The sequence below is a fragment of the Artibeus jamaicensis genome, unplaced genomic scaffold (genome assembly GCF_021234435.1).
Source record: "Artibeus jamaicensis isolate MK-2021 breed Jamaican fruit bat unplaced genomic scaffold, CSHL_Jam_final scaffold_1964, whole genome shotgun sequence".
Lineage (NCBI taxonomy): Eukaryota > Metazoa > Chordata > Mammalia > Chiroptera > Phyllostomidae > Artibeus > Artibeus jamaicensis.
The window spans coordinates 1,860,066-1,872,515 of record NW_026522030.1 but is presented as its reverse complement, the minus strand read 5'-3'; the positions used below and the strand labels follow the sequence as shown (position 1 = coordinate 1,872,515).

The window sequence follows — 12,450 nt, the reverse complement described above, 5'->3', positions numbered from 1 at the left end:
AAGGATGGATGGAAGACTGGACAGAAAGAAGCAGACACCGGGCAGATCCCCGGGAAGCGACGGCAGTGCTGCAGGGCAGCAGCCTTGACAAGTGTCCCTCCCACCGGAAAGAGCATCAGTCCCCCAGACTGGACCCAACTTCTCCGCTCCCACGGGCTACGTTTCCAAGGCCCCTGTTTCCAGGCCTGAGTGAGGACACTCGCGCCCCTTGCCTCCGAGCACCCTCAGGTGACAGGTCCACGCCTCCCTCCAGCTCTGTGGGTCAGGTTACCTTTGTTCCCTGCTCTTGACTTGAGGGGCTGGGATCCTCTTGGATCTGAATGTCCATCTCAGCAAGGAGCTTCTGGCCCTGGCCAATGTGCTTACACAGGGCATTGTAGTCCTCAATCAGGCCCAGGACGTGGCAGCCACTCTTGCTGGCCCACAGGTGGTGGCCAGGAACCAGGCGAGACACGCATGGGGCACTGGTGGTAGAGCTGCCACTGTCACGGGAGAGGGAGTCCACGTCGTTTCTAGAGGGTGGAGGAATCTCTGAAGCCACAGAATGAGAGGGAAGATGTCAGATCCACTGGGGGCAGCAGTCCGTTCCATGAGCTGCGTTCAACCACGCTGAAGCCAGGCGGGAGGGCTAAGAGCGGCCCTCGGCCTGTACATTACCCCACACTGGGCTTTTGCATCTTGTGGGAGACACTCAGTTCAATTCAACCAACACTTATCAGGTCAGGCACCCACTCTGCAGAAGACCCCGATTCTCACAAATGAATCAAGCCAGTGTCTGCACTCCAGGAGCCTGTGGTCTGCTCGGAGTACAGGCACCATGTGGGAGGAGTAACAGCACAATGATGAAGGGCGGGCTCAGAGTTAAAAACACATCCATTCTCTGCGGGAAGGGAGGTCAGGGAAGGATTGCTAGAAAAGCAACAGTTGAGTTGGGTTGAAAAGGTAGCAAAAAATATGCTAAACAGAGGTAAAAGCCTGTTGCTTTTCCCTTTGGACCCAAATATGTCTGGACAAATAATTCTGACCGGGGACACCAGTGAAGTCTGCACTCATGGTGAGCATGGAGGAAGCAGCTTCACTGGCAGAGAGAGGGACAAGGGCCATCTGGCAGGGAGGGAAGAGGGACCATGTCTGCAGGGTGGTGACCCATCTGGATGAGATCTCGATTCGAGGACACAGGGACAAGGCCGGACAGGCTGCACCAAGGCTGGCTGCTGGGGGGCCTTGAAAGCGACTCAAAGGTGTCACACTTTAATCAACAGAGACCCGATGACCTCACTGAGGTTGGTAATACCCAGGAACAAACTAGCTGGCTTAGAGAAGGGGATGGCCAGATGGAGATGCCAAGAACATGAAATCCCAAACCCTGCCAAACGCCCTGCCACGCTGAGACCAGGGACCTCCTTCTCTTCCACCTAAAAAGCCCCACAGGTGACCCCAAGCCTGCTGTCATCAGCCCAGACTCCCGCTCTGTACCTGATCTCGGAGCCACCGCCTGGGTGGGGTCAAACAGATCACATGAATTGCCAGTAGTGGCCACAGGATGTCTGTCACCATCTACAAAATGCAAAACAAGAGAAGGAAAACAAACTGTTTTAGTTTCACAGAGAGAACTGAAGAGTAAAGTGCCCAGCACACAAGCATCTGTCCACACCCTCGCTGGCACCTCTCCTGCTGGGGCCGGTGCAGACACCGGGTAATAGTGAGCCGGCCCAGTCCCTCCCGGGGAGGACCCTCCTGTCCACTCAGGTAAACAGGCAGTTTCCCTCTGGGGTGGTCAGGGCTAAGCGAGGGAGGCCCGGGGCTGCGGGAGCTCAGAGGAAGGGTGCTAACCCAGGGGGAGAGTGAAATGCAAGCAGAGGAAGGAGCAGATACAAAGGCACTGAGCAGTGAGCAGTCATGACACCCCCAGGGGGCATGAAGCTGGTCAACGGCTGAGCCCAGAGAGCCACTGTGAGGACTGTGGGGACCCACCCAGGGTGGGTGGGGCAGGGCAGTGTCCAGCTGAGATCTGCGCTCTGGACTGCAAGAGTGAGTCTGCAGGCTGCTGCAGGAACCCAAGTAAGACAGAAGAGTGACCCAAAGTAGGATCTGGGAGGTGATGCATTTGAAACAATACAAGGAGGAGAAATCAGCAAGATGCTGTACAAGATGACCTGTGACTTCTGATTCTGAAACCACTTCCACTTAGGAATGCAGTAAGAAGCTTGGTGAGCAGGAGGGCAATGTAATTCAGATTTCCTGGAAGACGAGACCAAGGCAGAGAAACAGAGAGAGGTGACCTGCCTGGCACTGCCCAGAGTACGCTGGCAGAGCCTGAACCGTCCAGGCCTTCAGATGCCCCACCCGGCTCCTTCCACCCAGCTCCTCCTGCCCAGGCACCTCTGGAAGGTACACTCTGACTCCTAAAAGGTATCTCTTTCTGCCCAAACAGCAGTCTTCCCAGCAGAACTTTCCAATGGGGGCACGTAAATCCAGTCCTGAAAAAGTCCTCCGCAAAGGGAAAGAGGCTGCTGCCTAGATACAGCTCGAACCTTCACTCACGGAAGTGTTTCTCTGTGGCAGCCATGTGATTCCCGACACACTCTCGGGGGGCCCCTGTGAGGCCCACGCAGGGCTGACCCCGGACCAGGCTCGGCAGCAGGCACAGGCTGTGCGGTGGCCTCCTTGCTCCAGCGGCCCGACTCCCCCGCCCGGGCACCCCAAGCACAGGACTATCCCCTGCTTCGGTCTCCCCCAGCCTGTCCCCACAGTCTCCTGGGCCCCTCTCAAAGCTCTAAGAAGGGAAGCACCTGCATTTGAAATAGCAATGCCCACTGCTGACGTGTGCCTCGTGCAGGAGGTGACAATATGGCACCTTCAGGCCCTTTGAGACTCTCCTAGTAGAATTTTATGCTAAGAATTCTGTTTACCAGCAAAAAGCATATTTACACTGATGTCTAATAAAGCCCCAAATCAGAGACCTAATAATCACCAGGGTCACGGTCTGGCGACCAAGAGTAACCTGCAAACAATCATCAGAAAGCCCGTGGGGAGGAGGGGAAACATTTATGGTGTGAGACTGGGCGGAAACAGAGAAAGGACACAGAACGGCACAAAACCACTCTGAGCAACACAAATGCACGCCTACACCTGGGAAATGTGGCCTAGAATGGACAAAGTATGCCAAAAAAGAACTGTCTTTTTGTAGATCGTGAAGGGTTTTTCCCCACTTTCTGTTTCATATTGTCACATCATCTTTTTAGTTAAAAACTTAAAATCCTTACAAGGAAAAACCGATGAGCCAATCACAAGCTCTAAAGCAGGCTGACTGGAAGTCTTTAAGAGATGTTAATTTTTTTAATTAAAGGCAACAGACATAATTTCCAGTTCAAGTAAAGACTGCCCAAACCCTCACAACACGTGTGTATGAAACGCATTGGCATCCTTCGTCCCACTGGACGGGCTGGGGAACCCTGGGCCCCTGAGGCTCCGGAAGGTCAGGTGGTGCTTCGGGGACAGCTCTGGACTCAGAGCTGAAAAACCATTTCTAGCTCCAGCTCTGTCACCGACTCATTATGTCATTTTGGGCAGCTCGCTGGGTCTTGGTTCCTCCATCCGGAGCCAAGAGGACAGCCTGCCCGACTGCTGTGAGCCTGGCCCTCTGCTGGGCAGGTGGCAGCGGACTGAGCCCAGTCTCGCCCCCTTCGCCACCCTGCACAGCCTCTGCTGGGCTAGACAATAAACCCACAAACAAGTGCAAAACGGAACCAGTTTTCAAACTACCAGGATGCTTTTCAGAGTCAGAAAAACACGGACAGCCAGGACAAAGGGTTTAAATTCCCTATCAAAGGCAGGAAGAGGGACTGGATTTTCAGCAGTGAAGGGACGTGGGCAGGACTGAATGGATGGGAGGGAGCAAGACCAGAGGCCATGAGGTGCTTCAGTCCCTGCGAGTGGAGCTGAAGGTGTATGAGAAGCCAGAAGCCCGAACTCTCCTTCCCTGAGAACCAGGGGGCCCCAGACAGAGATTACACCGTTTTGCCAAAGGTGACAGCTAATTAGTGGTCAGGGTACAGTATGTCTGCTGTCAAGGGAAGGACACCTCTGTGAGCAAGGGCAACATGCAGGAGCTCGAGGGTCCCGCACGGACTATGGGACAGCCCGGTGGAGGAGGAGGGCTGCCTCCTCTGACAGCGAGGAGAGCCGGGAGCAGTACCGTGCTGGTCTGGCTGAAGGGGCTCGGGCGTGGGCAGGGTCTGGAGAGCCAGAGCGAGAGCTGCATCTGGAGCCTGGCCCCCGCCCTGCGCCAGCTGCTCCTGGAGCCTGCCCTGCAGCGTGCTGTTGGTTTCGATGCTCCTTTCCAGCTGTGTCCGCAGAGCCCGGATCTCCGTCAGCAGGTCACGCAGGTCACCAAGAGGGGCCTGCCCCTGCCAGGCTTCTCCCAATGCCTCTGCTCGGGACTCTGCAAACATGTGCAAAGGGAAGCCTTGTCATCTTCTTCCACCACAGGATCAGCCCCCGAAGGAGCTTGACAGAGTTTTAAACCCGCCACCACCAGCACCTACCCTTCCCTTCCTCAAAACCAGGTACAATTTAAAATAACAACCTGACTTTAAAAACAAAAATATTGGCAGGCTTAATTGCTGCTATTCCACAGGCTAAATAAGAGCTGGAAATTAATTTTCACTTCTGGCCATAAAAGCCCAGCAAATTGCACACCAAAACCCTGAAATTATGTCTGGTAGTAATAAAATCTATTTGGGTGGAATTATAGAATGAAAGGGGCTGATTTTAAGAGCCAGAGTATATTAAAAAGGCACAACAAGAATAAGAACAGCAACTTGAAGAGAAAATAAAAGCTGGGAGGTGACCTTTTTCTAGATAAACTTTCAATAGGGAGAAATCATGTGGAAAATTAGCTTAAAAAAAAACCACCACACCTCAAAATTGATTCTAAAACATCTGAGTTTACAGTCAGTCGAGTCTCTCTTGGGGTACAGAGAGGACCGGGGCCATTACCCACCTCTGAGCGATGCCCAGTGTGGAGTGGGAGCTCCATAAACACGTGCTGATTGAATGGGCAAAAGAAACACACACTGACAAGAAAACCCTAATACGAGTCCTATCCCGAGTGCCTGCTGTGTGCTAGGTGCTGTGCGAGGATGCGTTTAATACGCTACTTCACCTAATTTTCACGACAATCTACAGAACAGGTATCAGTAGGCATGTTTTCCAGAGGAAGACGCAGGCCCAGAGGGGTGAGACCACCTGCCGAAAGCCAGAGCCGGGCACCAAGCCAGTGGAAACCCAGAGCCCAGCTGGCCTGACTCCTGAGCCTTCCATGTTTCCTGCGGCTCCTTCAGAAAAAGCTGCACAATTCACCTACTGCACCCGGGAGGTGAGCGTGGACAGCATTTCAGGAAGGAGCGCTGGACCCTGTCTGGGTGAGCAGACAGCCCAAGACGCACAGCCCAGGCCGAGAGAGGCCTCGGCCCAGCGTGCCCGCACCTCTGGGGATCCTGTGCTCCTCGTCCAGCTTCTCATACACCTTCAGCTCCACTCGCAGGGACTGAAGCACCGTGTCGTTCTGTGAGAGCAGCTGCTGCCTCCACTTCACCTCCTCCTGCACCCTGCAGAGGCCCAGCACCACGGGAGGAGAGGTCAGTTCCAACTCAGAGGGACTCCGTCTCACCCCACAGTGAGCCAATCCACCCTCCAGCTAGAAGAGCGTGGACTAGGTGACAAGCATGGTTAAGAATTCCAGTCACAGCCACCACTTCCAGAGTGCCCCTCCGAGCCCAGCCCTTTACACACGTCATCTCCTGAAATCTTCAGAGGCACCACCTAATAAGGGGCGTGCTAACCCTCAACTCAGAGAGGAGGCGGTGAGGCTCCAACGCTATGTCTTCTCCAGGGTGCACCACCCCACTGAGGAGCCAGGACTGTGTGACGGCCAAGTCACTGATCTGGCTGAATCACCGCACCACCTCGGGTGACCCAGGCTGATGTTGGTCACTCTAAAAGGGCCGGACACAGAGTGCTGATAGGAAGACGGAAGACATGGGGGACAAGACGGGGTCTAAGGGGAAACTGCAAAGAGCAGTTGGTACAGCCCCTTTAAAACCGAAGTCTGATTTGTGCCCTCCTCAGAATCTTCCCCAACCTCGCTGTGTCACTCACAGCAAAAACCAAAGTCTTTATCGTGTGACAAGGTCCTGCATGATCCAGCACTCAGCCACATCTCTGCCCTCACCCCGCCTCAGCCTCCCTGCTCTTCCCTGCAGAGACCAAGGACACGTGCCTCAGGGCCTGTACCCTTCCTCCAACGATGACCTTCTGCCAGATACTGCAGAGCTCACGCCCTCACTTTCCAAAGGGCACCTCTGCGGAGGCCTCCCTTGACCCGCCCTGGAAAAACCACCACAGCCTGCCCCAAGCCCCATCCTCCTTCCTCCAATGATCTCCCTTGGTAAGTTTGATCCCGCCTGATGCACTCTATGTTGGGGTGCTCACTGTCTTACTGCCGGCCCCGTGCACTAGGCGGGTGGATGTGCCCTGTGCCGTGCCTGCGGCCCAGAACATGGACACCCGCACATGCCCCAGGACACGGGTGCCCCAGGCTGCTACCTGCTCAGCTCGCTGCGGCTGTCACAGAGCTCCTGCAGCAGCTGCTGGCTGTGCCTCCGCCACTGGCCCGCCTCCTGCTGCAGCCTTCCCTTCTCCGCCTTCACACCGGCAAACTCGAGCTGGAGGTGCTCGAGGTCCGCAGCCTTCCTGGAGAGGGACTCTCGTAATTTTTCATTCTCCTTCTGTTTATCTGCAAACCCAAAACGCGCCACTGAGAAGAGACACCATTTGTTTTTTCCAACCTTATTACGCAAATACAGCACTTCAGCTCGAGCACTCCAAGAATACAAAAGAGAATGAGATTTAATCTGGCATTTATGATTCTGGCATTCCAATTATCTTATGCATTTTGGGCAGATAAATCTGTCAACATCAAGGCTGCAGATTAAACGTCACTGGGATGAAATGGCCCTGTTTAATTTTCTATTAAATAATGGGCTGTGCAAACCTAGTTACTTTGCCTTCACAGAGCAAACAGTGGGGAGAAATTACAGGCAGAGGCAAGAAACAGGCCCCAGATCCTGGCACTGGGTGTTGGAAAAGTCCACAAGCCTCCCTGCTGCCAGGCCAGCGGGCTGGGCAGATGGTAGCCCGGGACCCATCCACCCCCAGGCTCCGAGGGCAGCACCCGCCCTAAGGAATGAGTTCGCCCAGCACCCTGAGTCAGGGGCCGTGTTCGAGTTCGAGTGTTCTCCTGCTTACTGACTCCACAACCTTGAGTGGGTTTCTTCAGTTCTCTGTGCCTCAGTTTCCTCATTTGTGCCAGTGTGAGGATTAGCCGGGCAACTACATGCACGGGGCTCACAAGCCCCCTGAGGGCGGTGAGCACCCCACAGTGCGGCTGCTGGCAGAGCTGTTAACAGCTACCTGCAGCCATCGCACTAAGACCTTCACATGCGTCATCTTAGTTACTCTTCATCGCAAACCTCCAAGGCAGGTACTAGTCTTCTCCCCGTTTTCCAGACAGGAAAATAAGGAGCGAAGAGGCTAAGACTTTCCCCGAGGTCACACAGCCAACGAGTGGCAGGGCCAGGACTCAGACCCAGGTTTCCTGATTCCACTCTTCACCTCAACGCATCGACTTCCAGCCAGTTTTCTCCGCCCCCCGCAGACTCCGCCCACTCAGCGGCAAGTAACTCCTGACTGGTCTACCCTTGCCCCGCCTCCAACCCCGAGGCCCTGTCTGTTCTCTTCTGCTGAAAAGGTCCTGGCTCTCCTCAACCTTAGGCACCTTGGTAAGTCCGTACTGATCCTTCCAGACCCCACTTCTGGAGACCAGCCTTCCCTGGGTCAGATGCCACCTCCAGGGCCCTGCAGCTCCCTGAGCCGGCCTCTACCGTGGAGGCTAGTCCTCAGCCTGGCCTGCCGTGGGCAGCCCGGCCAGGTCCCCCATCAGACCAGCTCTCGTTCATTTCTGTTCGGATCCACCAGGCCCTGACACAGAACCGGAGCCGGGGGTGTTTGCTGGATGAATGAATGACCTGCAGAAGCCCAAATTTCATCTCTCAAACCAAAACCTCTGGAAAAAGTGGCCCAGGTTCCAGCGGCACCACCTTCTGCCCCATGCCCACTGTGCAGTCAACGCCTTTGGCCTCAGTTTCTCACCGGTGAAGCAGGACTGACAATGGTCAGTCTGGGAACACGTTAGGGTCTAAGAGGTAAAGTAAGTGAAAGTTCTTGGGAGGCTAAGCTCCAAACAGAAGCAATTAAGAAAAGGGACCTTCATGAGAAATACTGGGAAAACGTTCCTGATGGCAGGAAATCTCTGACGGAGACGTGGCCGTAAACACTGCCGGGCCTCCCCTCCGCCACCGCCAAGACGAGAGGGGAGGTCGTACGGAGGGTGGGCGGCGAGCCAAGAAAGCAACGTGCCCTGTGCGCAGGGCTTTACAGGGTCTGTCACGGCAGCCCGATGAGGTATGGCAGTCCTAGTTGACAGCTAAGAATGCTGAGGTTCAGAGAGGTCACGTCACCTGCCCAAAGTCACAAGGCCAAAGGCGTGAACCCAGGTCAAACCTACTCCAGAGCCTGCCTTCTTTCCGGGCCCCTGAAGGCTGCAGGCGGTTACCTCCGGACCCTGCAGTGCTTACCTCTGGAGCCTTTGGCAAGCATTGCATTGAGGGCCTGGTTCTGCTTCCTCAGGAAACGAATTTCTGACGTCAGAGAATTATGCAGCTCTGACCCACAAACCAAAGTGTTTGAAGAACCTATAAAAACACACACAGTGAACATGTAGAGTCTCCAGGTCAGTACAGAAGTTTCTAGAAGACAGCTTTAAACAATGAGGAAATAGCACACACACTGAAAATCAATCCTGCGAACTACATGTGGTGTTAACCAGAGTCCAGTAAGAACGAGGAAATGAGAGTGAGCTGGAAAGGGAAACGAGATGGAGCTTCCCCGCATCTTACCTGCCCCAAAGGAGGAGACCGAGGCTGCGGTGGGGTTTGTGGGTGACAGTCTTCACCTCCGCCGACCTCCCTCCAGAGGCCCGAACCCACACACCCCGCAGCCCACGGGACTTCCCCCAGCCCACAGAGCCGGAGCGGAACTCCTCACCTTCCCTCCCTCGTGCTTCCAAACCTGCTCGCTCTCCGTCTCCGGGGCTGCTGCCTGCTGACAGCATCACCCCTCTCCCCAACCCCAGCTGGAAACCTGGGAGCCACCCCGCTCCACTGCCCAGTCACACAACCACGACCGCCAAGTCTTCCTCCAAATGCCTGGATGCTGGTCCCCTCTGCGCTGCCCCTATAGTCCAGGCCTTATCACCTTGCCTCCTGACCACTCTGCCAATGTGGTCAGCATCCTAGACACCGTCCGTTCATGTTATTTTCTGCTCAAAGACATGCGATGGCCCAGCACCGTGAAAGGTAAACAAAACTGCCAAACGCCAGGGCAAACTTCAGAGCGCCATTACTTAGCTCCAATCTCCTGCCTCAAATGCCAGCAAACTAGGCCACTTCTGTGTCCCAAACGTACTATGTGGTCATGCATCTCCCTAACTTTGAGGAATGAGGTATTCCCTTTTCCTAGAAAGCATACCCCCTCTTCCCCTGTCAGAAATCAGACCATTTTTCAACTTCTAGCTCAAACTCACTGCCTCTACATATATGCTAACAAGATCAGGGCCTGAAGCTGGACAGACTGGGTCACTTACCGACCCCGATCAGTTCCTTATCCGTAAACACCTCCCCGGGCTGTGGTCTGTCTCTGAAACCCTGTCCCTTCCAGCCTTTACAAAGTGGGAGAAAAATATCCCATGTGGCCAGCGTACAGGAGCCTTCTCCATGCAGGGGGACCCGCTTCCCCCTGGTCTCCCATAGGGACTGAGTCTACTACACCACAGAGCCAAGTGCCGGCCTCCTGCTCCCCAGCCTCCGGTGCAGCTAGACCAGGGCCACGTGCTGCTTCTCGGGGAGACTGGCTGGGAAGCCTGCTGAGGGCTTCTGGGAGACTTCCCGCCCAGAGAAACGAGCAGGACAGGGAGAAGCCACAACCTCTTCCCTCCCGTGCTCTGGACACTGTCCTGAGAGGCTGTGATGCTTACAGCTACTGCAGTCTTCACAGGCACTAACCCTGCCTTGGACTGCCTGCCTCTGGACTTGCTCTGGGAGAGAACGTAAACCCCCACTGTTTACTCAGGTCAGCACTCGCACTTTGTTACCTGCAGCTGAAGGCATCCCACCCCACACAGCGTGGTTACCTGCAGCATCCAACCCCCCACGAGGAAGGTGTGGCACCCGTCTCCCAGGGCCAAAGCTCACACTTGCCACTCTGCACCACCCTCCCGCTCATGCTCGTGATTCACCCGCCACGATGTCTTACAGATTTTACTCCACATACATCTCTCCTCACCACCTTTCCTTCATTCTCCCTGTGAATTCTGGAGTGTTTTCAGAGACAGCTGGGTTTGAACCAGGGCTCTGGCTTCTTAATAGCTGCATGACCTAAGGAAAGTCACATAACTGCCCTAAGTCTCCATTAGCTCAACAGAAACATGGAAGTTACTGTGACTGCAATTACCGTTTATACTAATCTCAGGACTGCTGATAGGCTGGAGCCAAATCAGAACCCAGGAACAATCTGGATGAACAGGAGAAACTCTACAGAAGTTGTCTATGACCACAGCTAAGGTGGTCACTTTTCAAAGAAATGGTCAGGCCAAAGAGCAGCTCCTGACGAGGCTGGAGCCAGCGGGGGCCACTTCTGATGCGGGAGGCCAGTCTGCCCCAACTGCCACCACTGTAAGCCCGTGTAACTGGTGACAGCTGGTGGATACGACATGTGAGAGGACGGCTCTCAACAGCAGTCCACCTCAGCGTTACAAAGGGCCATGCCTTCTCACACCCCCTCCCAGTAAACCCCTGCACGGCGGGGTGGGGCGGTGGGGGCAGGGCGCAGCCACATCCACTTCTTTGTCTCTTCGGAAGCCGTGACAACATGGGGAGAAGAGCATGTCTTCCCACCAGCGTGAGCCTGTTATGAATGCCTCTTTGTAAATCTTCCCGTCAAAGTGAATTAGTCTCCAGAGCGATTGCCTGCTCCATAATAGCTGGTGGCCATTTGAGCCCCCAAATAATTCTGTAATTGGATTTGCCAGGGAAAATGTAAAACAGAATGAATCTAATTCAGGCATTACCAAGAGTGAATGCGAAGGGCCCAGGCGTGTATTTCTTTCCTGTGTTTGATATGACTAATAACTCAGATTAATAAATTTCCCGGGGGTGAGAGCAAAGGATGCAGGGTAGGGGGTGTGGAGGCAGAGAGAGAAATGGAGCCCTCCTGAGCCAAAGAGCCGCACGCACAGCACTCTGGGAAGGCGTCCTTCTGGGCTGATGGCCACGACGGGCTGGAGAGGAAAGGGAACTAGACCAGGGGTCCAAAGATTCGAGCGCTGCCATTGAGCACATCTTTCCAGCACTCGGTATCTTTGCAGAGCTTTGCAGTGTTAAACTAGGAATGTTATACAAGATACAACAGAAAAATAAAACTGACAGTGGTAAAGAAACCACCATTTACTGAGGGGAGCATGGAGCAAGGCCTCGCACACGCTGCCTCCTTTAATTTCGGCGACTCTCAGAAGCTAATTAAGACTGGGACAGGTGGGGGGACCCGCCTAGAGTCGCAAAGCTAATAAATGGAAGAGCTGGGACCCACACTCAGGTAGTCTAGCCCCAAACAACCTCAGGCTTCTCCTCTTGCACAAAGCTGTTCTCGAAACACATTCTTCATGGAATGAGAACACTCTCTTTGGAACAACAAGAAAAGATGTTCAAAATGTATTGGTCAAAGAAAAAAAGGGGACAGGACAGTGTTGTAAGGTATCCTATGCCTTTGGGATAAGTGAGGAAGAGAAAAGAATATATGTTTGTTTTTACATTTAAAAATACCGTTTAAGGATACTAGTGAGAGGCGTAATAGCATGGATGGGTGCAGAATGGAGGTATTAATTTTTGAATCATATGAATGTCTTACCTACAGAAAAAAACACAAATTTTAAGATTCCTCATGGAAGACTATTCCATTCAATATTAACTGTAACTCCCTACACAACATCATTGATGACCCTCTGATTGGCATGTGAGATTTGCCACACTGCTAAAATGCTAATATTTTTATACTTCATTATTAACAAAAAGATAAAATACTGCTTTGTTTTGTTTTAAAATACGTATCTATTTCTCTATAGCTGCCAAAGGCAAATAAGGAGCCAACCACAGCTCGGGATGGCAGAGGCTGGCAGGCGTCTCCCATGACGGGAATCAGCACAGACCACACAGCTGTGCTGTCAGGGACTGCGGACACCGGACCTAAGTCAGCTCACGTAATTCTCATCACGAC

General features: G+C 53.8%; 1 protein-coding gene across 3 annotated transcripts in view; it reads right to left on the bottom strand.

Moving 5' to 3' along the window:
- Positions 1–12,450, bottom strand: part of CDK5RAP2 (CDK5 regulatory subunit associated protein 2) — a 163,880-nt gene that overhangs the window by 14,696 nt on the left and 136,734 nt on the right. For all 3 annotated transcript variants that reach the window (XM_037127451.2, XM_053656144.1, XM_053656145.1), the window contains 6 exons: positions 8,700–8,816; positions 6,610–6,799; positions 5,491–5,612; positions 4,199–4,444; positions 1,477–1,557; positions 272–531 (listed from right to left, as the gene is read on the bottom strand). In XM_037127451.2, the coding sequence (XP_036983346.2) occupies positions 272–531; positions 1,477–1,557; positions 4,199–4,444; positions 5,491–5,612; positions 6,610–6,799; positions 8,700–8,816 (1,016 nt within the window). The remainder of the gene's footprint in view (positions 1–271; positions 532–1,476; positions 1,558–4,198; positions 4,445–5,490; positions 5,613–6,609; positions 6,800–8,699; positions 8,817–12,450) is intronic.